General features: G+C 38.1%; 1 protein-coding gene across 3 annotated transcripts; it reads left to right on the top strand.

The window, feature by feature from the left end:
* LOC122345182 (myosin heavy chain, fast skeletal muscle-like) lies at nucleotides 1-25,128 on the top strand. 3 transcript variants are annotated; one of them, XM_043239061.1, is made up of 39 exons: nucleotides 1-220; nucleotides 15,173-15,316; nucleotides 15,400-15,556; nucleotides 15,656-15,683; nucleotides 15,789-15,897; nucleotides 16,595-16,687; nucleotides 16,831-16,894; nucleotides 16,974-17,072; nucleotides 17,158-17,261; nucleotides 17,348-17,486; nucleotides 17,594-17,712; nucleotides 17,844-17,993; nucleotides 18,078-18,248; nucleotides 18,330-18,630; nucleotides 18,750-18,820; nucleotides 18,898-18,985; nucleotides 19,076-19,193; nucleotides 19,278-19,401; nucleotides 19,501-19,637; nucleotides 19,740-19,995; nucleotides 20,087-20,329; nucleotides 20,421-20,597; nucleotides 20,823-20,968; nucleotides 21,052-21,142; nucleotides 21,234-21,623; nucleotides 21,713-21,839; nucleotides 22,026-22,144; nucleotides 22,224-22,420; nucleotides 22,500-22,683; nucleotides 22,769-22,934; nucleotides 23,018-23,142; nucleotides 23,239-23,547; nucleotides 23,667-23,870; nucleotides 23,962-24,087; nucleotides 24,174-24,344; nucleotides 24,481-24,585; nucleotides 24,656-24,751; nucleotides 24,841-24,972; nucleotides 25,093-25,128. In XM_043239061.1, exons 1-39 carry the CDS (start codon nucleotides 14-16, stop codon nucleotides 25,111-25,113), a joined length of 5,808 nt encoding a protein of 1,935 aa, XP_043094996.1. In that variant the 5' UTR covers nucleotides 1-13; the 3' UTR covers nucleotides 25,114-25,128. The 3 variants fall into 3 exon arrangements, with proteins under 3 accessions (XP_043094996.1, XP_043094997.1, XP_043094995.1); XM_043239062.1 differs by lacking the exons at nucleotides 15,173-15,316; nucleotides 15,400-15,556; nucleotides 15,656-15,683; ... (33 more) ...; nucleotides 24,841-24,972; nucleotides 25,093-25,128 and adding exons at nucleotides 301-444; nucleotides 1,189-1,345; nucleotides 1,457-1,484; ... (33 more) ...; nucleotides 10,273-10,404; nucleotides 10,515-10,550; XM_043239060.1 differs by lacking the exon at nucleotides 1-220 and adding an exon at nucleotides 14,867-15,088.
* The last annotated feature ends 1,364 nt before the right edge of the window (nucleotides 25,129-26,492 follow it).

Consider the following 26,492-nt stretch of genomic DNA (forward strand, 5'->3'; position numbering starts at 1 on the left):
GTAAACCGCCATCATGAGTACGGACGCGGAGATGGCCGTTTATGGCAAGGCTGCCATTTACTTGCGTAAGCCTGAGAAGGAGAGAATCGAGGCTCAAAACAAACCCTTTGATGCCAAGTCTGCCTGCTATGTGGTTGACGATAAAGAGCTGTACGTCAAGGGAACAATCAAGAGCAGAGATGGTGGCAAAGTCACTGTTACTGTGCTTGACACTAAAGAGGTGACATTTTTAAGATACTTTTACATATTTAATTTGACATATTTTTATGGTCTATCTAATATAATTGATCAAATTTATAGGACAGAGTTGCCAAGGAGGATGACGTCCACCCAATGAATCCTCCCAAGTTCGACAAGATTGAGGACATGGCCATGATGACCCATCTCAATGAACCCTCTGTGCTTTATAACCTCAAAGAGCGTTATGCCGCATGGATGATCTACGTAAGTCCTGAAGCAAAGTAAAGCAGTGTTTAAGTTCATTTTAGATTAGATTAGATTCAACTTTATTGTCATTACACATGTACAAGTACAAGGTAACGAAATGCAGTTTAGGTCTAACCAGGAGTGCAATAAGCAGCAAGTGCAGGATATAGGTACAAATATAAATTACAAAGATAAACATGTGATAAATATGCACAAATTAAATTACAGATGAGAAGGGGGAATTTACAGTTAGTATGTGTAAACAATTTACAGATGGTTATGTACAAAAAAAGAGCAGGATATACAGGATATGTATAGACAATTTTACAAGAGTATGTACAGTGGATATGTACATACATTTACAATAGATATATATAGTGGAGTGCAATGAATGTTAAACAGTGCATTTTTGTATTTTTTTTTGGTTTTTAATGGGGTGGGTGGGGCAGACATCAGTGGGGGGTAGAATTCAGTAGTGAGACAGCTCTGGTAAAAAAGCTGTTCCTCAGTCTACTTGTTCTAGTCCGGGGGAATCTGAATCGCCTGCCGGATGGCAGGAGGGAAAACAGTTTGTGGGCAGGGTGAGAGGAGTCCTTAAGAATACTGCATGCTCGACGCAAACAGTGTCTCTTCTGGATGTCCTCAATGGATGGAAGTGGAGATCCTGTGATGCGCTGGGCAGTTTTCACCACCCGCTGCAGTGCCTTACGCTCAGCATTTGTCAGTGTTGTTGCATTCTGATCGCTTCTCTGCTCATTTCAGACCTACTCTGGGCTGTTCTGTGCCACTGTGAACCCCTACAAGTGGCTCCCAGTGTATGACCCAGAAGTGGTGGCTGCCTACAGAGGCAAAAAGCGTATGGAGGCCCCCCCCCACATCTTCTCTGTCTCTGACAACGCCTATCAGTTCATGTTGACTGGTAAGATCTGATTTAGATGATATGCATTATATATTTGAGTTGAAAGTAAAAATTGACATTCATAAGTTTACAAAATAAATTGCTGAAACATTATTATCTTTGAATTTACAGACAGAGAGAACCAGTCTGTCCTGATTACGTATGTATCCAGTTTACTATAAAAGACATTGATATGTTTATATTATGTTCTTGTGGATCTTCTACATTTTTTATCTTCCTTTCTATTCTCATAAACCAGTGGAGAATCCGGTGCTGGAAAGACTGTGAACACAAAACGTGTCATCCAGTACTTTGCCACAGTTGCAGTTCAAGGTGACAAGAAGAAAGAACAGAGTGCCGGCAAAATGCAGGTATGAGATACAAAACTATGACAAATATATTATTCTTAAATATATTGAAGATGAATACAATTACTCAGGTCTCACACAATATATGATACAGGATGTGAATTTGTAAATTTGTCTGCAAACAGTGATTACCCACAAAAAAAAAAAAACCTCAAACCCATTCAAATATCACAGGGCTCTCTTGAGGATCAGATCATTGCTGCCAACCCTCTGCTTGAGGCTTATGGTAATGCCAAGACTGTGAGAAATGACAACTCCTCTCGTTTTGTAAGTAAAGCTATTTTAATATTTAAAAATTATTTGGAAATATTTAGTTTTAGTTGGTTGAGATTTTGTATTTATTTATTTTATTTTTTTTAATTTAGTACAGTACAGTGATTCCAATGTTAATTTTGTTTAAAACAGGGTAAATTCATCAGAATTCATTTCGGTACATCTGGAAAACTGGCTAGTGCTGATATTGAGACATGTAGGTGGACATAATTTAATTTATTTATCATGCAAATTTTTCTTCAGATGATTCTGACTCAAGTATGTTTTCTCAACAGATCTGCTGGAGAAGTCTAGAGTGACATTCCAGCTTTCAGATGAGAGAGGCTACCACATCTTCTACCAGATGATGACCAACCACAAGCCTGAGCTGATTGGTAGATGAAAATATTTTATTTCATGTATAATATTGTACAGAAAATGTTGTAAAATTTTATGTAATAACTGCACTGTGTTTTACAGAAATGACGCTTATCACCACCAACCCCTACGACTTCCCCATGTGCAGTCAGGGTCAGATCACAGTGGCTAGCATTGATGATAAAGAGGAGCTGGTCGCTACTGATGTAAGTTGGTGCTGTTTTTTTAAAAAAAGTCATTGTATGTAAATATGGCTGATCATGAACTCATTCTTCTCTATAATTTCCAGACTGCTATTGACATTCTGGGCTTCAGTGCTGAGGAGAAAATGTGCATCTACAAGTTTACTGGAGCTGTGCTTCATCATGGTAACATGAAGTTCAAGCAGAAGCAGCGTGAGGAGCAGGCTGAGCCTGATGGCACAGAGGGTGAGACTAAATAGTACCAATGTGTGTGATCACATGAAGTGCTTTGATTTGAGAGATCCATGTTTCTATTTAATTATTTATTTTTTGCAACTTTAAATTTGCAGAGGCTGACAAAATTTCCTACCTTCTGGGTCTGAACTCTGCTGATATGTTGAAGGCTTTGTGCTACCCCAGAGTCAAGGTCGGAAATGAGTTTGTGACCAAAGGTCAGACCGTACCACAGGTATGTGTAAAAATATATGTAGTAACATATTTCCAAAATGTCCTTTTCTTCAGCCTGAAAATCATGATTGAATTAGACTAATTCAGGAAGATTTTTAATAAAGATTTACTCTATTCTTACAGGTGTACAACGCTGTCAGTGCCTTGTGCAAATCTATCTATGAGAGGATGTTCTTGTGGATGGTTATTCGTATCAACCAGATGTTGGACACAAAACAGCAGAGGAATTTCTTCATTGGTGTGCTGGATATTGCTGGTTTTGAGATCTTTGACGTAAGAATATTTTATGTTTATCTTTCGTTATGGCAAATTCAGTCAGATTCAGCAGTCAGTAAATGGTCCTGTTTCTTTCTCCAGTTCAACAGCATGGAGCAGCTGTGCATCAACTTCACTAATGAGAAACTGCAACAGTTTTTCAACCACCACATGTTTGTGCTGGAACAAGAGGAGTACAAAAAGGAGGGCATTGTTTGGGAGTTCATTGACTTCGGCATGGACTTGGCTGCTTGTATTGAGCTCATTGAGAAGGTTTTTATTGCTTTATGAATGTATCAATTTCTGTTTTCCATTCTCAAACTTAAAAAGATGTAGTAATAAACAACATTCTTTTTTAAAAGCCCATGGGAATCTTCTCCATCCTTGAAGAGGAGTGCATGTTCCCCAAAGCTACAGACACTTCCTTCAAGAACAAGCTGTATGATCAGCATCTTGGCAAGTGCAATGCTTTCCAGAAACCAAAGCCTGCCAAAGGCAAGGCTGAGGCCCACTTCTCCCTGGTCCACTACGCTGGAACTGTGGACTACAACATTTCTGGCTGGTTGGACAAGAACAAGGATCCACTGAATGAGTCTGTTCTGGGGCTTTACCAGAAGTCTTCTGTCAAACTGCTGGCTACTCTCTACCCACCTGTTGTTGAGGGTAACGAAAAAACCTAAAACAGTTTTGGAGATTAATTTATCCAACGTTTGATTGAGTTTTGCAGTTTTTTTCTTGTTTTTGCATTTATATGTGTTCATTTGTCTCTTCATCTGAACAGAGACTGGTGGCGGAAAGAAGGGAGGCAAGAAGAAGGGTGGTTCCATGCAGACTGTGTCTTCTCAGTTCAGAGTATGTCTTTGTTTGTAAATAATGATAAAGCATTGTCTGTAGATTAACTTGCTCGACTCTAAGCCAGAGATATTATATATCAACAACTGAGACAATGTGACTAAGAAAGCTTTAACTGTTCATGAATAAACAGGAGAACTTGGGCAAGCTCATGACCAACTTGAGGAGCACACACCCTCACTTTGTGCGTTGTCTGATTCCCAATGAGTCCAAGGTTCCAGGTAAACAGATATTCTGACATCACAAAATTTTTTTAATGCTTTTATTAATTTACCATGCTCATAATCTAAACTGTTCTTTATAGGTTTGATGGAGAACTTCCTGGTTATCCACCAGCTGAGGTGTAACGGTGTGCTGGAGGGCATCAGAATCTGCAGAAAGGGCTTCCCCAGCAGAATCCTCTATGGTGACTTCAAGCAGAGGTAACAGGGATCACATGAAAACACTGTTTACTGTACGAGACTCTTACTTAGACTAAGTGAACTATTTTGACCGATCTTGAACAGATACAAGGTGCTGAATGCCAGTGTAATCCCTGAGGGACAGTTTATTGACAACAAGAAGGCTGCTGAGAAACTCCTGGGATCCATTGATGTTGATCACGACCAATACAGATTTGGACACACAAAGGTTCATATTCTACTTTACAGCATTGAAAAAAACATTTAATGATCATGATTTATTGTATAAGATTATTCTTTTTAAATCACTATATATTCACACTATATTCAGGTGTTCTTCAAAGCTGGTCTTCTGGGTACTCTTGAGGAGATGCGTGATGAGAAACTGGCTTCTCTGGTCACAATGACTCAGGCTGCCTGCCGTGGTTTCCTGATGAGGAGGGAGTTTGTGAAGATGACAGAGAGGAGGTGAGAAATGTCATGAAAGGGACAAAACCTCTTATTCTTATATTTACCTCTATAAACCTCTTTTCAGTGGAAAGATTTATACCAATGAATTCTATCACACATGACTTCAGAATTTTAATGGAACAATTTATCAATAAAATATTTTCCTCTCTATGGCAAAGAATTATGCATTTGCAAATGCACCATTACCCATATTTTAATTTACGCATTGCATAGTGCTGTGATTTGGGTTTATATAAAATGTCTGCAACAAATGTCTAAATGTTTTTGTTTTTGACACATGTAAGTTGTATAGGATTTATACTTGTTTAAAAGTATAAAAATAAGTGTATTTGCAAATGACTAATTATCTAAATTCCTTAATCAGGGATGCAATTTTCACCATCCAATACAATGTCCGCTCATTCATGAATGTCAAACACTGGCCATGGATGAAGGTTTACTACAAGATTAAGCCTCTGCTGAAGAGTGCTGAAACTGAGAAGGAGCTGGCAACAATGAAAGAGGACTTTACAAAATGCAAAGAAGATCTTGCCAAAGCTGAAGCCAAGAAGAAGGAGCTTGAAGAAAAGATGGTGGCACTGCTGCAAGAGAAAAATGATCTGCAGCTGCAAGTGGCTTCTGTAAGTTTACCTAAATGAAGTAACTGAATTTTGCCTCTATTCAAATTATCAAAGTGGTTTCCAGTGATATAGCAATCCATTTTTCTAACAGGAATCTGAGAATCTCTCAGATGCTGAGGAGAGATGTGAGGGTCTGATCAAGAGCAAAATCCAACTTGAAGCTAAACTCAAAGAGACAACTGAGAGACTGGAAGATGAGGAAGAAATCAATGCTGAACTGACAGCCAAGAAGAGGAAACTGGAGGATGAGTGCTCTGAGCTGAAGAAAGACATTGATGACCTGGAGCTCACCTTGGCTAAAGTGGAAAAGGAGAAACATGCCACTGAGAATAAGGTTAGAGACTGAATTAGTTTAAGGTCCTTAGATTCATTTCTGTATGATTGTATGGAATATTAAAATGAGCTCATTTGGAACAAAAAACAGGTCAAGAACTTGACTGAGGAAATGGCGGCTCAGGATGAGAGCATTGCCAAGCTGACAAAGGAGAAGAAAGCTCTCCAAGAAGCACATCAGCAGACCCTGGATGATCTCCAGGCAGAGGAGGACAAAGTCAACACCCTGACCAAATCCAAGACAAAGCTTGAGCAGCAAGTTGATGATGTACGTTTTCATAATTAGCTTATGTTTTGAAATTATCATTCACATTAAACACAAAAGGACATTAGGTGTACTGCTAGTAATGTTAAAATTAGCCATAGCATAATGATCATGATAATAGATATACTTAATTAAAACAATACCAACTTCAAATCTTTTAGCTGGAAGGTTCCCTTGAACAAGAGAAGAAGCTCCGCATGGATCTCGAGAGAGCAAAGAGAAAGCTTGAAGGAGACCTGAAATTAGCCCAAGAGTCCATCATGGACCTGGAAAATGACAAGCAGCAGGCTGACGAGAAGCTGAAGAAGTATGTTTTTTTTGCAAAAAAATAATGATGATTGTAAATTAATTTATTTCAGACAATTCATTGTTTTTCCCTTTTACATACAGGAAAGACTTTGAAACAAGTCAGCTACTCAGCAAGATTGAAGATGAACAATCTCTGGGAGCTCAACTCCAGAAGAAGATCAAGGAGCTTCAGGTATAGTTTGTTTGTTTTAAACATAGGTAAAGGCAAAGATAAAATAAACACTAATAAGATTTCTTGGCTTTGTAGGCTCGCATTGAGGAACTGGAGGAAGAGATTGAGGCTGAGCGTGCTGCCCGTGCCAAGGTTGAGAAGCAGAGAGCTGATCTCTCCAGGGAACTTGAGGAGATCAGTGAGAGGCTTGAGGAGGCTGGAGGAGCCACTGCTGCTCAGATTGAGATGAATAAGAAGCGTGAAGCTGAATTCCAGAAGCTGCGTCGTGATCTTGAAGAGTCCACCCTCCAGCATGAAGCTACTGCTGCTGCCCTCCGTAAGAAGCAGGCAGACAGTGTGGCCGAGCTGGGAGAGCAGATCGACAACCTCCAGCGTGTCAAGCAGAAGCTTGAGAAGGAGAAGAGTGAATACAAAATGGAGATTGATGATCTTTCCAGCAACATGGAGGCTGTTGCCAAAGCAAAGGTTGAGAATTGTTGTGTGTAAAGAATATAAAACAAGATATTTGAAAGAAAGCTTTTCAAACATCTGATGACTTCTGTATTTGCAGGGCAATCTTGAGAAGATGTGCCGCACACTTGAGGACCAACTTAGTGAAATAAAGTCTAAGAATGACGAGAACCTTCGCCAGATAAATGACCTCAGTGCTCAAAGAGCAAGACTTCAAACTGAAAATGGTAACCAAAAAAAACATATTATTCAGCAATGAAAATCTGACAAAGTCTAATTAGATGAAGCACACATATATAAATTTTACTTTATATAGTTTTTTTTAATATTAACTGTTGGAGACATACAATCTGACAGTGAATCATTCTTAACAGGTGAGTTTGGCCGTCAGCTGGAGGAGAAGGAGGCTCTGGTTTCTCAGCTCACCAGAGGCAAACAAGCTTTCACTCAGCAAATTGAGGAGCTTAAGAGGCAGATTGAAGAGGAGGTTAAGGTAATAGCCCATTCAACACAAACACATTATTTCCACTTACTATGCAACAAAGCTAATTTTATGTGACTTTGTGTCCTAGGCTAAGAACGCACTGGCCCATGCTGTGCAATCAGCCCGTCATGACTGCGACCTGCTCCGTGAGCAGTTTGAGGAAGAGCAGGAGGCAAAGGCTGAGCTGCAGAGGGGAATGTCAAAGGCCAACAGTGAAGTTGCTCAGTGGAGAAGCAAATATGAAACTGATGCCATCCAGCGCACTGAGGAGCTTGAAGAGGCCAAGTATGAAGATCACAAGAGCTGATTAATATTTGTTCATATGCAAAATGTCCCATTTTAACTTATGTTAAAACTGATGTTCATAATTGTATCGCAGGAAGAAGTTGGCTCAGCGTCTCCAAGAGGCAGAGGAACAAATTGAGGCTGTGAACTCCAAATGTGCCTCTCTAGAGAAGACCAAACAGAGACTCCAGGGTGAGGTGGAGGACCTCATGATTGATGTGGAGAGAGCCAATGCTTTGGCTGCCAACCTTGACAAGAAGCAGAGGAACTTTGACAAGGTACAATTTCTCTGTCAGAATAGGCTAGAAATGGTCTTTGTTCAACATGTTACAAATTAAACCTTACAATGAAATATCTTCAAAATATTAATGAAATATTATCCAAGGTCCTGGCAGAATGGAAGCAGAAATATGAGGAAGGTCAGGCAGAGCTGGAAGGTGCCCAGAAAGAGGCTCGTTCACTCAGCACTGAGCTGTTCAAGATGAAGAACTCCTATGAGGAGACTCTGGATCAGCTGGAGACCCTCAAGAGAGAGAACAAGAATCTGCAGCGTAAGAATGAAACATTAAAAAAGTAAACATGTATATATTAATGAATGCAAATATTGATACAGATTTTTCCTCTCTACAGAGGAGATTTCAGATCTGACTGAGCAGTTGGGTGAGACTGGTAAGAGCATTCATGAGCTGGAAAAGGCCAAGAAGACAGTAGAGACTGAGAAGGCTGAGATTCAGACTGCCTTGGAGGAGGCTGAAGTGAGTATCTGGAGATTAATATGTAATTTACGCTAGAACCATGTGCTCTATGTGAAATGTGTTTTTAATGCATGTTTTTAATCTTTTTATAGGGCACCCTGGAGCACGAGGAGTCCAAGATTCTCCGTGTCCAGCTTGAGCTTAACCAGGTCAAGAGTGAGATTGACAGGAAGCTTGCAGAGAAGGATGAGGAGATGGAGCAGATCAAGAGGAACAGCCAGAGAGTCATTGAATCCATGCAGAGCACTCTGGACTCTGAGGTCAGGAGCAGGAACGATGCCCTGAGAATCAAGAAGAAGATGGAGGGAGACCTCAATGAGATGGAGATTCAGCTGAGCCACGCCAATCGCCAGGCTTCTGAGGCTCAGAAACAGCTCAGGAACATTCAGGGACAACTCAAGGTATATGATTTCTCTTTGACTTTGGGATACTTTAATATATTTGTATACTTTAAGTTATGCTTAGTAAAGGCCAAGAGAAAGTACACAGAGAGCTTATTATAATTCTGTTCTTATGTTTAGGATGCCCAACTGCACCTTGATGATGCTGTGAGAGGACAGGAAGACATGAAGGAGCAGGTGGCAATGGTGGAGCGCAGAAACAATCTGATGCAAGCAGAGATTGAGGAGCTGAGAGTTGGTCTGGAGCAGACAGAGAGAGGCCGCAAAGTGGCTGAACAAGAGCTGGTGGACGCCAGTGAGCGTGTTGGGCTGCTGCATTCTCAGGTAACGGCATATTGTTTTTAAGATGAAATTAAGGAAATTAAAAGCGCCATTTAAAATGTTCATATGGTTGCTTTCCATGTTTCAGAATACAAGTCTCTTGAACACCAAGAAGAAGCTTGAGACCGACCTTGTTCAGATCCAGAGTGAGGTTGACGACACTGTACAGGAAGCCAGGAATGCAGAGGAGAAGGCCAAGAAGGCCATCACTGATGTAAGAAAAAGCAGCTGACTAATGATTTACAAAACACTGGTGTACTTAAAATATCAAACTAATATGTAACTGTATTGCTGCATAAGGCTGCAATGATGGCAGAAGAGCTTAAGAAGGAGCAGGACACCAGCGCTCACCTTGAGAGGATGAAGAAGAATCTGGAGGTGACAGTGAAGGATCTGCAGCACCGTCTGGATGAAGCTGAGAATCTGGCCATGAAGGGAGGAAAGAAACAACTCCAGAAACTGGAGTCCAGAGTAAGATTGCCTTTATTTTTATGTTCTCTTTTAACCTGAAGTTTATACTCTTGATGGACAGTATCCAGTGTCTAAACATATCTAAACATTAAGGTCCGTGAGCTTGAGGGTGAAGTTGAAGCAGAGCAGAGACGTGGAGCTGATGCTGTTAAAGGTGTCCGCAAATATGAGAGGAGAGTCAAGGAGCTCACCTACCAGGTACACACACACACACACAAAAGTTCAGGTCACATTAATCTGATAATGTTTTAGGCTCATGCACATTCATTATCTGCAGACTGAGGAGGACAAGAAAAACCTCAACAGACTGCAGGATCTGGTTGACAAGCTCCAGCTGAAGGTCAAAGCTTACAAGAGGCAGGCTGAAGAATCTGTGAGTATTTCAGCTGAGAACTATAAACACCTTGTAATCATTTGAGATATTCTGTTTCTGATATGACTGTGTGACTTTGCAGGAGGAACAAGCCAATACTCACCTTTCCAAGTTGAGGAAGGTGCAGCATGAGCTGGAGGAGGCTGAGGAGCGTGCTGACATTGCTGAGTCTCAGGTCAACAAGCTGAGAGCCAAGAGCCGTGATGCTGGAAAGGTAATTGTTGTTTAATTCATTTTGAAAAACTTCAGTTTTAAATTTTTTATTAGTTCCATAATTTGTTCCATTTATATTACAGAATTTTAATTTGCATAAATTTTTTTCAGGGCAAAGAGGCAGCTGAGTGAAATCCTACACATTCCATGGCACCAGCTCCCATTTGTATCTGAAAATCTGAAATTGCTCAATAAAGCCTTACATTAATCAATTCCTCTGTACAGTAGTCTTCTTGACTTTTCTTTTCAATACTTTTATGTATTGTCATATTTGTTTGATTCAATGAGATTGCAGTATAATTGGCACTTCAACAAAAAACTGTATTAATGCTCACAACTTTGTCTAATGCTTTCAGTGACAAGCCAACAAGCCATTACTATTTAACCAATACAACAGTTAAACAACTATTAAATACTATTAAATACTACAAATAATCTGCTACTAATTAAATTTGCAATTAAATATTCTCAATAACACATCCTTGGCATTTTCAGTGAGGAGCATTTTAAAATTTAATAAAGATGTAATACATGTAATTTCTTATCCACTAAACTGCACAATTTAATATCATGTTCTGTTAAATTAGACAAGTTAAATCTTTCCAGACCACTCACTGATACAATAAACGAGAATAGCCTTTAACATTTAAAATATGTAAGCAAGCATATTTGGACTGACAGATGAAGTGCAAGAACTCTTCTCAGCTCAGCTCTCAGCTTCTCAGATTTTTTTCATGTTGGGTATGGTGATAAGACATCATACATGGAAGAGAAAAAAGCACTGTTCATTTACTCCCCCTACTGGTACTGAGACTTAAACCTGGTTTCAACTTACATAGTCAACTTTCTAGACATTAGACCACAGCTGCCTCTTAGTTAGTCCACTTTGAGCGAAACAAGAAAGAAAAAAGAAAACATCATTGTTTAACATCAAGATGTTTAGGCACAGTGTAAATCATATCAAACCTACAATTTAATGAATTATTAATTATTTAATGAACTAAATCCGAGTATATTAGTGTAGTTTCAACTCAAGTGGAGGCTGATGTAAAAAATGCATATAAATTCATATACTGTTTCATCAAAATACTTACACTTACAAAGTTTTAAAAATTAGCAGCAGTCATGTGACACTGCCCAGACATAAAACACCAACAGTACTCCCACTGGTGTTCTCTGTCCATTATGGGAGTGCCCTGAATAGCTGAAACCTAGGCAAAGACATCTGTTGGTGTCAGCACAGTGCTCACTGTATATGGCCGTGTCAGTCTTAAGCAATAAAACACTTGCACGTTTCTTAGATTTGTTGTTAATAAATATCTAAAAGTTCTTATATCAAGGAGGATTTTCTAGACAAGTAAATGCATGTTTTTGCTTAAAACAAGCAAAATAATCTGCCAGTGGGGTAATATTGCTTGTTTAAGGCAAAAACCCACTCAATTTTGATTGCTTTCTTTTTTTCAGTAAACAAGACAATATATATATTTCTCTTTTTTTATATTTTGGCTATAAACAAGACAGCATTTTGTGCTGTGTGATTTTTTCAGATGAATAAAGAGGAGGAATTAGTCTTGAAAAAACAAAAAACTATATTAGATTTAAAAATAGCTGCCGGAATTTCCTTTTTAAATAACACTTTTTTTTTACTTTAGTCTATTGAAGCATGTGATTTCTTTTCTGATTTGATATGATAGAACGATCAAACTGTATTTAACAGCAGGCTGTAAAGGAGCATACATTGCACTGACCTATGAAAATTAAACCCTAAAAAAAGGTTAATACCGAGTGATTCAATCCTGCATTATTTCTAAAATATTCAGTTTAATTTAGGTTTTATTACTTCTATATAAAGTAAATTCTGTCTTTGAACAAGTCTCAAAAGGTCAAACTGTAATTAAAGTTTTTTTTTTAAATCAATCACCTAATATAGACATTGCACTGTCAGTGTGAATATTCATGCATAATTTACACAGATGAAAACAGTATTTTTTTTTTTTTTAAGTACAATTATAACTGTCCTGTATCTTCTGCAAGTCGTATCTCATTGTAGGCTACTTTTAGTCAGCAGAGTCAGAGGCCAGCAGCTGCACCCAGCTATGCACCTAAGCTATTTAGCACAGTCGTGAGAGGTTGTTGTTTTTTTGCCTATACGTCAGCATGACATCAAAGGAAGTTGATTATACTTTGGCATATTTCTAAACTTTACTCAATGATAACTGCACACAAAAGTAGAGGAATACTAACTCAGACAAACACTTTTGGTAAAGTGAACTTAACAGTGAGTTGAATGAATGGAAAATAAATACTCCCAAGGAACTTAAGAACAGGATCAGATCCAAAGCTGTCTTCCCTCCAGAAAGAGATTTATTGATAAAATTTAAGACAGTGGGACAAATCTCTGCTACTATTTTAATGTCAAAATGTAAACGTGAACATTACACAATCATTGTAATATTGTCCATTCCCTCTCCATTATGAATATATAACTTCATTACAAAACCATAACATAAAATCAGCAAGGCTTCGATAAACTTCCACCTTATTTTTATTTTTATTTTTTTTGCACAGGCTAAGATCATGCGCAGCTATTTTTAACTTGAAAGTTCAAGGATTCAGGTGTCAACCACATTCATTTATTTTTAGCTGTAACAGCTCCTTATGCTGCTTGGTATTTCTTATCACAATATTTTAAATGTATTGTCCTAAATAAATTGGTGTGAAGCCATACTGATTTTGCAAAATTGGATAGTGTCAGAAAAATTACTATAATAAAAAAAAATATGTACATTGAATAAATGAATAAATTAGTTAAATAATTGGTTTATTAATTCATTCATTTAATGTACACAGTTTTTTTACAATTACATTAGCTCTTTTGACAATATTCTATTAATTAATTAACTAATTTATTTATATTTTTTATTTCATAACCCTGTCCAGGAAATTTAAGTCTCGAATGCACTTATTAATTAAATGCAAACCATATAAATGAAGCAATATAATATAATCATACATAAGAAAATAAAACAAACAACAAAAGACTGGTTAATACATTACATATATCTAGAATTTCTGGATTATATCTAGATATCACATGATACAGCAAATTATTTAATAAAATATTCCAGTAACAGAAAAACTTGTATGTATGATTCGATATATTTTATTTAATGATTCACAATACTAATATTACTATACACTAAAGTGTTGAGGCAATAAAAATGTTTTCCAACCAAATTACAGTGTGTGTAATGACCTTGCATTTAGCTAAATTAACTAAAGACCCTTTACACAAACATTGTTTGAGATAATAATAAATAAATTGTAAATATATACAAACAGTCAAATTTACATTAACAAATAAATGTAATCATAGTGAAATTTCTAAAATGAATTGAAAATTCATTACATTTGTAAAGCATTAACTAATGATCAGTTAAGCATTATATATTGATTGTTAATGGATTGTCATTGAAGCTAATAATTATTGTAAAATCATTTGCAGATCAAAAATATACGTGGTCATATGAATTGAAGGTTTAATGGCATTTTTAAGCATTTCAAATGACATTAAATAATTATCTGTTAATCATTTGGTACCATTTAAGTTCATTAGTTAACATTAACAAACACATTATCTTCTGTTTGTAGATGTAAATGTAAGTTATTTTAAGGTGTTAACATTTGACCTTTGCCATTTCCATTTTGGTTAGTAACAAAAGGTTTATGAGATTGTTAAACTCACACTGGCTCAAACTGCCATATTAGGTGTTAGCCACATTTAACTTTTGCATTGCTGGCGAAGCAAATGCAGTATAAAAGCCAGGGGGAGAAGTGGAGACCCTTGAGCTTAGAAGACCAGCCAACTCTGTCTTTGTGGTAAGATGGTCTTTCTTTCTTCTTTTTCTTATCTTATTTATCTTTTATACTTTTTACATGGAGTATGCAGGAATTAGATTAGATTATTAGATTTATCATTCTTTAGAATATTTCAGTAGAATCTGTTTAGACAAATAAGTTAAGCTGAAATTAAATTTTGGAGTTTTATTTATTTTCAGCAGAATTTATCTTCATTTGTTTACATATATTGCCAATGGTTCTTTTGGGTCTTTATTGACAGTTAAAATGTTCATGTTTAATATCTATATATACAGGTTTCAGGGAATTCATCACTACTTGTGGGAGACTTGGAAGGTGACTGTCTACTCATGAAACTGGTTCATACATTTAGAATAACACAAAAATGTGGTCAGAAATCATTAGTAATAATAGTAATTTGTAAAAATAATATAGTTTTGCTAAAATAGTGCCAAAAAAAATACTATGTACTAAAACAATGTTTGTCTTTTGACATTGAAAATGAAATTCTAGTTACTAGAAAACAAATATTGTTTTTACATTCAGTCACATTCATGTTATTACAATCATAATAAAATATTTCTCTTTTGATCTTCAATTTCCAGAAGTAATCCACCACCATGAGTACAGACGCGGAGATGGCCGTTTATGGCAAGGCTGCCATTTACTTGCGTAAGCCTGAGAAGGAAAGAATCGAGGCTCAGAGCAAACCCTTCGATGCCAAGTCTGCCTGCTATGTGGTTGATGATAAAGAGCTGTACGTCAAGGGAACGATCAAGAGCAGAGACGGTGGCAAAGTCACTGTCATTGTGAATGACACCAAAGAGGTAATGTTCTCTTCCGTTTCATATAGAGACTTTTATTCATTTAGAGAATTTTATATATTAATATTTAATGACTTAAATTTATAGGAGAAAGTTGCTAAAGAGGATGACGTCCACCCAATGAATCCTCCCAAGTTCGACAAGATTGAGGACATGGCCATGATGACCCATCTCAATGAACCCTCTGTGCTTTATAACCTCAAAGAGCGTTATGCCGCATGGATGATCTACGTAAGTCCTGAAGCAAAGTAAAGCAGCGTTTAAGTTCATTTGTCAGTGCTGTTGCAGTCTGATCGCTTCTCTGCTCATTTCAGACCTACTCTGGGCTGTTCTGTGCCACTGTGAACCCCTACAAGTGGCTCCCAGTGTATGACCCAGAGGTGGTGTCTGCCTACAGAGGCAAAAAGCGTATGGAGGCCCCCCCCCACATCTTCTCTGTCTCTGACAACGCCTATCAGTTCATGCTGACTGGTAAGATCTGATTTATGTGATTGATTTTAGTATGTCAAATTTATATTTATAGTTTTTAATTAAGCAGTTGCTCTAACATTATTACCTTTGAATTTACAGACAGAGAGAACCAGTCTGTCCTGATTACGTACGTATCTATCTTACTGTTAGAGATGTTAAGAATGGTAAATTTCCTCTTTTGGTACTTTCATGTGTCTTATCATTTTCTGTCTTCTCATCTTTAATAAAACAGTGGAGAATCCGGTGCTGGAAAGACTGTGAACACAAAACGTGTCATCCAGTACTTTGCCACAGTTGCAGTTCAAGGGGGTGAGAAGAAGAAAGAACAGAGCAAAATGCAGGTATGATTATTCTGAAAGAGAGTAAATTACAATCATCTCACACAAATCCTGTTAATGTGAGAATTGCTTGAAAATGTGTGGTTACACTTTACAAAACGTTGGCCCTAATATACATTAATTTATGCATAACTAATGCTGTCTGCTTTAATAAATCATTAGCTAATGATTTGCAAAGGTTTTATTATGTTGCTACTTTACTTGTTGAGGCACATGACTAACTAACTAATACAAAATCCATAATCATGATTGCATATTACTTGATAATTGCTTAATAGTTCTGTGCCGTAACAAGTAAAGTCACAACATAGTGATACCTTTGCAAATCATTAGCCGGTGATTAATTAAAGCAGAGAACTGGAAGTTGAAAGACATGGCTTCAATGTGGTAATAACATTGTGAATTTACTTCTTTAGATAATATAATATGTTATTAGGGAATTGATATATTATAACACATTTACCTAATAACAATTTATTGATTACTTACTCTATGAATCATAGAGAATGTTCATTAGTTGCTTATAAAGTAATCAGTAATAAATGGCGTAGTTCTTAGTGAGTTACACATTAACTCATGATTATCTGTGCATTTGGTTAAGGATTATATAAGGCATATTTGTGTACCCATATTGTAAAGTGTTACCAAAAGTGTTTAGACATGGAACAGAAAATTTATAAAATTTCTTCAAACGTTACAGGGCTCTCTTGAAGATCAGATCATTGCTGCCAACCCTCTGCTTGAGGCTTATGGTAATGCCAAGACTGTGAGAAATGACAACTCCTCTCGTTTTGTAAGTTCACCACTTTATATGTACATGCAGTATACATACAGTTGTGTTGAAATATCCTATAAAAAGTTTTTATGAACTTTTTTAAAAACCTGGCATCAACCTTTTGCACAATATGAACTCAAATGTTATTTTGTTTTAAAAAGGGTAAATTCATCAGAATTCATTTCGGTACATCTGGAAAACTGGCTAGTGCTGATATTGAGACATGTAGGTGGACATGATTTTTATTATTCATCCTGCACATTTGTCTTCATATGATTGTAACTCAAGTATGTTTTATCAACAGATCTGCTGGAGAAGTCTAGAGTGACATTCCAGCTTCCAGATGAGAGAGGCTACCACATCTTCTACCAGATGATGACCAACCACAAGCCTGAGCTGATTGGTAGATGAACATATTTGATTTCATGTTTAATAATGTACAGAAAATGCTGTAAAATTCTATGTAATAAATGCACTGTGTTTTACAGAAATGACACTCATCACCACCAACCCCTACGACTTCCCCATGTGCAGTCAGGGTCAGATCACAGTGGCTAGCATTGATGATAAAGAGGAGCTGGTCGCTACTGATGTGAGTCGATGCTGTTTTTTTTAATACCAACTTTTAAAATATAAATATGGCTGATCAAAGAACTCATTCTTCTCTATAATTTCCAGACTGCTATTGACATTCTGGGCTTCACTGGTGAGGAGAAGATGGGCATCTACAAGTTCACTGGAGCGGTGCTTCATCATGGTAACATGAAGTTCAAGCAGAAGCAGCGTGAGGAGCAGGCTGAGCCTGATGGCACAGAGGGTGAGACTAAATAGTACCAATGTGTGTGATCACATGAAGTGCTTTGATTGAGAGATCCACATTTCTATTTTCAATTCTTCCTTTTTTTTGCAATTCTTAAATTTTAGAGGCTGACAAAATCGCCTACCTTCTGGGTCTGAACTCTGCTGATATGTTGAAGGCTTTGTGCTACCCCAGAGTCAAGGTCGGAAATGAGTTTGTGACCAAAGGTCAGACCGTGCCACAGGTATGTGTGAAAATATATGCAGTAACTTATTTCCTACTTGTGTGTTCAATCTAAAAATCTATAGTCATTATGACAAATTATTTGAGAAAACAAACATTTTTACTAAAATATTAATTCTTTTTAACTTACAGGTGTACAACTCTGTCAGCGCCTTGTCCAAATCTATCTATGAGAGGATGTTCTTGTGGATGGTTATTCGTATCAACCAGATGTTGGACACAAAACAGCAGAGAAATTTCTTCATTGGTGTGCTGGATATTGCTGGCTTTGAGATCTTTGATGTAAGAATGTTTTATGTTTATCTCTCTTTATAGCGATTTCAGTCACATTCAGCAGTCATTAAATGCTCTTGTTTCTTTCTCCAGTTCAACAGCATGGAGCAACTGTGCATCAACTTCACTAATGAGAAACTGCAACAGTTTTTCAACCACCACATGTTTGTGCTGGAACAAGAGGAGTACAAGAAGGAGGGAATTGTTTGGGAGTTCATTGACTTCGGCATGGACTTGGCTGCTTGCATTGAGCTCATTGAGAAGGTTTTTACTGCTTTATGAACTTATTAATTTCCGTCTCCTGAGTATACATTTTTATATTAAACAACATTCTTTTATAAACAGCCCTTGGGAATCTTCTCCATTCTTGAAGAGGAGTGCATGTTCCCCAAAGCTACAGACACTTCCTTCAAGAACAAGCTGTATGATCAGCATCTTGGCAAGTGCAATGCTTTCCAGAAACCAAAACCTGCCAAAGGCAAGGCTGAGGCCCACTTCTCCCTGGTCCACTACGCTGGAACTGTGGACTATAACATTTCTGGCTGGTTGGACAAGAACAAGGATCCACTGAATGAGTCTGTTGTGCAGCTTTACCAGAAGTCTTCCGTCAAACTGCTGGCTACTCTCTACCCACCTGTTGTTGAGGGTAATAAAAAAAATCTAATACTGTTAATGACATTAATTTATCCAACGTTTGATTCAGTTGTACACTTTCTTTCTTGTTTTTGAATGTATATATCTTTATTTGTATCTTTATCTGAACAGAGACTGGTGGCGGAAAGAAGGGAGGCAAGAAGAAGGGTGGTTCCATGCAGACAGTGTCTTCTCAGTTCAGGGTAGGATGTCACTGCAAATTTCTGTATTTGAGGGGGAAAAAAAACAAAGGGTGACTTTGTATTTCTGTTCTCCACAGGAGAACCTGGGCAAGCTCATGACCAATTTGAGGAGCACTCACCCTCACTTTGTGCGTTGTCTGATTCCCAATGAGTCCAAGACTCCAGGTAAAGTTATCTACAGTTTAGAGTTATTCTGACATTAATACAGTTCTAATCTTAATTTACTAAGATCATGATTTAAACTACTGTTTATAGGTCTCATGGAGAACTTCCTGGTTATCCACCAGCTGAGGTGTAACGGTGTGCTGGAGGGCATCAGAATCTGCAGAAAAGGCTTCCCCAGCAGAATCCTCTATGGTGACTTCAAGCAGAGGTAACAGGGACAACATGAAAACACTGTTTACTGTATGAGGCTCTTAATTAGACAATGTGAACTATTTTGATTGATTTTCAACAGATACAAGGTGCTGAATGCCAGTGTAATCCCTGAGGGACAGTTTATTGATAACAAGAAGGCTGCTGAGAAACTCCTGGGATCCATTGATATTGATCATGACCAGTACAGATTTGGACACACAAAGGTTTATACTTTGCTTGACATTCAAAACATTTAGTGATCATGATATATTTTTATGCTAATTCAGTTTGAATCAATATCTTTTGATTTGTTGTGAATTTAGGTGTTCTTCAAAGCTGGTCTTCTGGGTACTCTGGAGGAGATGCGTGATGAGAAACTGGCTGCTCTGGTCACAATGACTCAGGCTGCCTGCCGTGGTTTCCTGATGAGACGGGAGTTTGTGAAAATGATGGAGAGGAGGTCAGGAATGTCATGAATAAAGATATTCTCAATAATACCTGTATGATTGGTAAATGATGATAATAGCATTTAATAATGAATTCTTATTAAATGTATTCTTAGGGAGTCCATTTACACCATCCAATACAACATCCGCTCATTCATGAATGTCAAACACTGGCCATGGATGAAGGTTTACTACAAGATTAAGCCTCTGCTGAAGAGTGCTGAGACTGAGAAGGAGCTGGCAACAATGAAGGAGGACTTTACAAAATGCAAAGAAGATCTTGCCAAGGCTGAAGCCAAGAAGAAAGAGCTTGAAGAAAAGATGGTGGCACTGCTGCAAGAGAAAAATGATCTACAGCTGCAAGTGGCTTCTGTAAGTTTACCTAAATGAAGTAACTGAATTTTGCCTCTATTAAAATTATCAAAGTGGTTTCCAGTGATATAGCAATCCATTTTTCTAACAGGAATCTGAGAATCTCTCAGATGCTGAGGAGAGATGTGAGGGTCTGATCAAGAGCAAAATCCAGCTTGAAGCTAAACTCAAAGAGACAACTGAGAGACTGGAAGATGAGGAAGAAATCAATGCTGAACTGACAGCCAAGAAGAGGAAACTGGAGGATGAGTGCTCTGAGCTGAAGAAAGACATTGATGACCTGGAGCTCACCTTGGCTAAAGTGGAAAAGGAGAAACATGCCACTGAGAATAAGGTTAGAGACTGAATTAGTTTAAGGTCCTTAGATTAATTTCTGTCTGATCATATGGAATATTAAAATGAGCTCATTTGGAACAAAAAAACAGGTCAAGAACTTGACTGAGGAAATGGCGGCTCAGGATGAGAGCATTGCCAAGCTGACAAAGGAGAAGAAAGCTCTCCAAGAGGCACATCAGCAGACCCTGGATGATCTCCAGGCAGAGGAGGACAAAGTCAACACCCTGACCAAATCCAAGACAAAGCTTGAGCAGCAAGTTGATGATGTGAGTTGTCATAATTAGATTTAAATATATAATATCTATTGCTTAATATTTAAGTATATCATTTTGTATTTTGTATTATTTTGTACCATAAGTAGAAGTAGTGACTAAATATAAGAGATATAAATGCATTTGGTGCATCAGTTGTCACATTAAAATGAATCATATAATAATCATGATAATAAATAATACATTTAATTAAAACAATACCAATTTGAAATCCTTTAGCTGGAAGGTTCCCTTGAACAAGAGAAGAAGCTCCGCATGGATCTCGAGAGAGCAAAGAGAAAGCTTGAAGGAGACCTGAAATTAGCCCAAGAGTCCATCATGGACCTGGAGAATGACAAGCAACAGTCTGAGGAGAAAATTAAAAAGTAATTAAAACATGAAATCTTTTAATGAAAACTTTTTTTTTGTTCTGTTGTTTTACAAAGTACTTATGTTTGAACACCCACAGGAAAGACTTTGAAACAAGTCAACTGCTAAGCAAGATTGAAGATGAACAATCTCTGGGAGCTCAACTCCAGAAGAAGATCAAGGAGCTTCAGGTATGATTTTGAGAGACTTATTTCAAACATCAAAATTATTTTGATCAAATTCAGATCACTAAAAATTCTGATTAACTACTTGCCACTGTAGGCTCGCATTGAGGAACTGGAGGAAGAGATTGAGGCTGAGCGTGCTGCTCGTGCCAAGGTTGAGAAGCAGAGAGCTGATCTCTCCAGGGAACTTGAGGAGATCAGTGAGAGGCTTGAGGAGGCTGGAGGAGCCACTGCTGCTCAGATCGAGATGAATAAGAAGCGTGAAGCTGAATTCCAGAAGCTGCGTCGTGATCTTGAAGAGTCCACCCTCCAGCATGAAGCTACCGCTGCTGCCCTCCGTAAGAAGCAGGCAGACAGTGTGGCCGAGCTGGGAGAGCAGATCGACAACCTCCAGCGTGTCAAGCAGAAGCTTGAGAAAGAGAAGAGTGAATACAAAATGGAGATTGATGATCTTTCCAGCAACATGGAGGCTGTTGCCAAAGCAAAGGTTGAGAATTGTTATGTGTAAAGAATATAAAACAAGATATATGTAAAAAACAAAGCTTTTCAAACATCTAATGACTTCTGTATTTGCAGGGCAATCTTGAGAAGATGTGCCGCACACTTGAGGACCAACTTAGTGAAATAAAGTCTAAGAATGACGAGAACCTTCGCCAGATAAATGACCTCAGTGCTCAAAGAGCAAGGCTTCAAACTGAAAATGGTAACCAAAAACATTACAAAGAAATTAGAAATACTTCAATAGTAACTATGGTATATAATTCAGCACTAAAAATCTGACAAAGTCTAATTAGAGGAAGCACACATATATAAATTTTACTTTCATATATATATTTTTTAATATTAACTGTTGGAGACATACAATCTGACAGTGAATCTTTCTTAACAGGTGAGTTTGGCCGTCAGCTGGAGGAGAAGGAGGCTCTGGTTTCTCAGCTCACCAGAGGAAAACAAGCTTTCACTCAGCAAATTGAGGAGCTTAAGAGGCAGATTGAAGAGGAGGTTAAGGTAATGGCATATTCAACACAAACACATTATTTCCACTTACAATGCAACAAAGCTAATATTATGTTACTTTGTCTCCTAGGCTAAGAACGCACTGGCTCATGCTGTGCAATCAGCCCGTCATGACTGCGACCTGCTCCGTGAGCAGTTTGAGGAAGAGCAGGAGGCAAAGGCTGAGCTGCAGAGGGGAATGTCAAAGGCCAACAGTGAAGTTTCTCAGTGGAGAAGCAAATATGAAACTGATGCCATCCAGCGCACTGAAGAACTTGAAGAGGCCAAGTATGAAGATCACAAGAGCTAATTAATATGTGTTCATATGGATTTCATGGTAAAACTGATGTTCATAATTGTATTGCAGGAAGAAGTTGGCTCAGCGTCTGCAAGAGGCAGAGGAACAAATTGAGGCTGTGAACTCCAAATGTGCCTCTCTGGAGAAGACCAAACAGAGACTCCAGGGTGAGGTGGAGGACCTCATGATTGATGTGGAGAGAGCCAATGCTTTGGCTGCCAACCTTGACAAGAAGCAAAGGAACTTTGACAAGGTAAAAAAAATCATTATATAATATTTTCCTCTTCAAGCATTGCTGAAATGGTTGAAGCTTTCATCTTGAAATATCTTCATCAAAGGTCTTGGCAGAATGGAAGCAGAAATATGAGGAAGGTCAGGCAGAGCTGGAAGGTGCCCAGAAAGAGGCTCGTTCACTCAGCACTGAACTGTTCAAGATGAAGAACTCCTATGAGGAGACTCTGGATCAGCTGGAGACCCTCAAGAGAGAGAACAAGAATCTGCAGCGTAAGAATGAAACATTAAAAAGTAATAATTTTTATATTAATAAATGCCAATAATAATACAGATTATATTTTTCCTCTCTACAGAGGAGATTTCAGATCTGACAGAACAGTTGGGTGAGACTGGTAAGAGCATTCATGAGCTGGAAAAGGCCAAGAAGACAATGGAGACTGAGAAGGCAGAAATTCAGACCGCCTTGGAAGAGGCTGAAGTTAGTACCTGAAGATTGATATATAAATCTGGCTAAAACATTATACTTTGTTGTTCATTCAGATGTTTAATGTTGTTGTTGTTTTATTTTTCGTAGGGCACTCTGGAGCATGAGGAGTCCAAGATTCTCCGTGTCCAGCTTGAGCTTAACCAGGTCAAGAGTGAGATTGACAGAAAGCTTGCGGAGAAGGATGAAGAGATGGAGCAGATCAAGAGGAACAGCCAGAGAGTCATTGAATCCATGCAGAGCACTCTGGATTCTGAAGTCAGGAGCAGGAATGATGCCCTGAGAATCAAGAAGAAGATGGAGGGAGACCTCAATGAGATGGAGATTCAGCTGAGCCATGCCAATCGCCAGGCTTCTGAGGCTCAGAAACAGCTCAGGAATATTCAGGGACAACTAAAGGTATGTGATTTCTCTTTGACTTTAGGGTATATTAATATGTTTTTGTAATCTAAGCTATGATAATAAAAGCCTACAGAAAGCACACTTAAAGCTTATTACAATGCTGTTCTTGCATTTAGGATGCCCAACTGCACCTTGATGATGCTGTGAGAGGACAGGAAGACATGAAGGAGCAGGTGGCAATGGTGGAGCGCAGAAACAATCTGATGCAAGCTGAGATTGAGGAGCTAAGAGCTGCTCTGGAGCAGACAGAGAGAGGCCGCAAAGTGGCTGAACAAGAATTGGTGGACGCCAGTGAGCGTGTTGGGCTGCTGCACTCTCAGGTAATGGCATATTGACTTTACAATGAAATTAAGGAAATTGAGAACTTTTTTAAGTTCTACATTTTTTATGCTATTTCTTTCCATGTTGCAGAACACAAGTCTCCTGAACACCAAGAAGAAGCTTGAGGCTGATCTTGTTCAGATCCAGAGTGAGGTTGATGACACTATACAGGAAGCCAGGAATGCAGAGGAGAAGGCCAAGAAGGCCATCACTGATGTGAGAAACAGTAGCTGCCTAATGATTCACAAAGACTTGTGCATTTAGAAATGTGAAACTAATATCTATCTATATTACTGCAAAAGGCTGCAATGATGGCAGAAGAGCTCAAGAAGGAGCAGGACACCAGCGCTCACCTTGAGAGAATGAAGAAGAATCTGGAGGTGACAGTGAAGGACCTGCAGCACCGTCTGGATGAGGCTGAGAATCTGGCAATGAAGGGAGGAAAGAAACAACTCCAGAAACTGGAGTCCAGAGTAAGATTATCTATGTTCTGATGTTAATCTTTATAATGTGGCACAAGGTGTGTCGTGCTATAATAATCTGATGTATTTTAATAGTCTAAACATATTTTCATTGAGTTAAAAAAGCTTAATAATGTCTCTCATTAAGGTCCGTGAGCTTGAGGGTGAAGTTGAAGCAGAGCAGAGACGTGGAGCAGATGCTGTAAAAGGTGTCCGCAAATATGAGAGGAGAGTCAAGGAGCTCACCTACCAGGTAATAGAGTAATAATTTAGAACAAATTAATCTGTTATGTTCTTACCTAATATATTTTCATTGTCTGCAGACTGAGGAGGATAAGAAGAATGTTAACAGACTGCAGGATCTGGTTGACAAACTTCAGCTGAAGGTCAAGGCTTACAAGAGACAGGCAGAAGAATCTGTGAGTACTTCAGCTGAGAATTGTAAAAACCTTGGAAAAATTCTAGATCTTCTACTGCTGATATACTATAATTGTGTGTGACTTTGCAGGAAGAACAAGCCAATACTCATCTGTCCAAGTTGAGGAAGGTGCAGCATGAGCTGGAGGAAGCTGAGGAGCGTGCTGACATTGCTGAGTCTCAGGTCAACAAGCTCAGAGCCAAGAGCCGTGATGCTGGAAAGGTAATTTTTCATTTATTTTGTTATTTTTCAATTATTTATCAATCTTAATCTTAAATTTCACATTTTTAATTGTATGATCATGTTTGGCCTACGTTATTAACTTAAGACATTTTTTTTAAGGGCAAGGAGGCTGCTGAGTAAAAGACCTACATCAATTGTGACACAATGTACATTGTAAAAAAACGAAATAAATAAACCTTTCTGACTTTCAAACCTTCTTGTTCATATTTTCTATAAAATCATAGATATTTTTTTTAAATAATACCTATAAAGACATTTAGAGAACATATTATCTTGCAATATCCAAAATATGACACAAATTGTAATGTGCATGGATTTTATATAACTGATTGATTTTAATACTTATTTTAATACAGTACAGGCATTAGACGCTGCAAATCACTAGCTCCTGTTGAAAATTAATGATGTCTGGTTTGAAACTACTGGGAATTGTTTGTCATGCAAATACCTGACAAAGTCCAATGACTATTGTGAATATTATATCCACTGCTTTACTGTTGGGTCATTACGTGTTATCAAGAATAGTTATGACATTTAAACAGGTATGATTTGAAGGAAACAAGCTGCACTCATAGTTTTAATATGACTTATTCTTCAGACATAAAGTATTAGAAAGTATACAGAGTGACCAGCATTTGATTTTTACCCACTAAAAAACAATTAACAATCTGAAAATGTAAGCTAATTGAGCTATCTCTGAGACTGATGTAGGGCCATAAAAATAAAGCTAAAAAAAGCTTTAAGAAAGCATTAAGAACTATAATCTAAAAGCATATTCCAATATATATTTAATTTCTTGAGTTATATGTATGCAAACTTTGGAAAAAGAATATGGACCCAACTTACTACAGACCCAACTTGATTAAACTGTCATCAGTTGTTTCACCACTGGAGCAGATATAGACAAGAATGTCTCCTAAGGGATTAAGGTGTTGTGTTGTTGGATGTAATAGTGAACATAGCGGTAGTCATTTACTCCCGTTATCTGAGCGGCTAAAGATGATTACTTTGGGTTGAGAATGGAATTTGCCCTCAGTCTTCCTAAATTTGTCATTTGTGATCCAGCTTCACCTACAGAAGCAGTGACTACAAGTTTTTATAATTGAATCTTTGCAAATTCACCTACCCTAATAATGTGCTAAGTATCAAGTTTCAGGATGAACTCATAAATAGGAGAATGACACAATACTGCTTGTGTCACATCCTCAGTGCATTCTCTCAGCCCCAGTCACAGTGATCAGTCACCACCCAATCAATCCCAAGTACACTCCCGTGAACCAACACCTGAGTTTTAAGTGGCCACACCTGCACCTGCAATCACCCACACCTTTTAAATACTCACCTCTATCTTTGACTCACCGGCTGGAATCAGTGTTGCATGGACATCTCTCTGTGGCTCCCCTCATTGTTGTGTTTAAACCCCTGTGCGTCAAGGAGGATTGTCTTTATAGACCTGTGAACAAACCAACACACATTTCAAGGGAAGTGACTTTATCTAG

This window comes from Puntigrus tetrazona, chromosome 5 (assembly GCF_018831695.1).
Source record: "Puntigrus tetrazona isolate hp1 chromosome 5, ASM1883169v1, whole genome shotgun sequence".
Classification (NCBI taxonomy): Eukaryota; Metazoa; Chordata; class Actinopteri; order Cypriniformes; family Cyprinidae; genus Puntigrus; species Puntigrus tetrazona.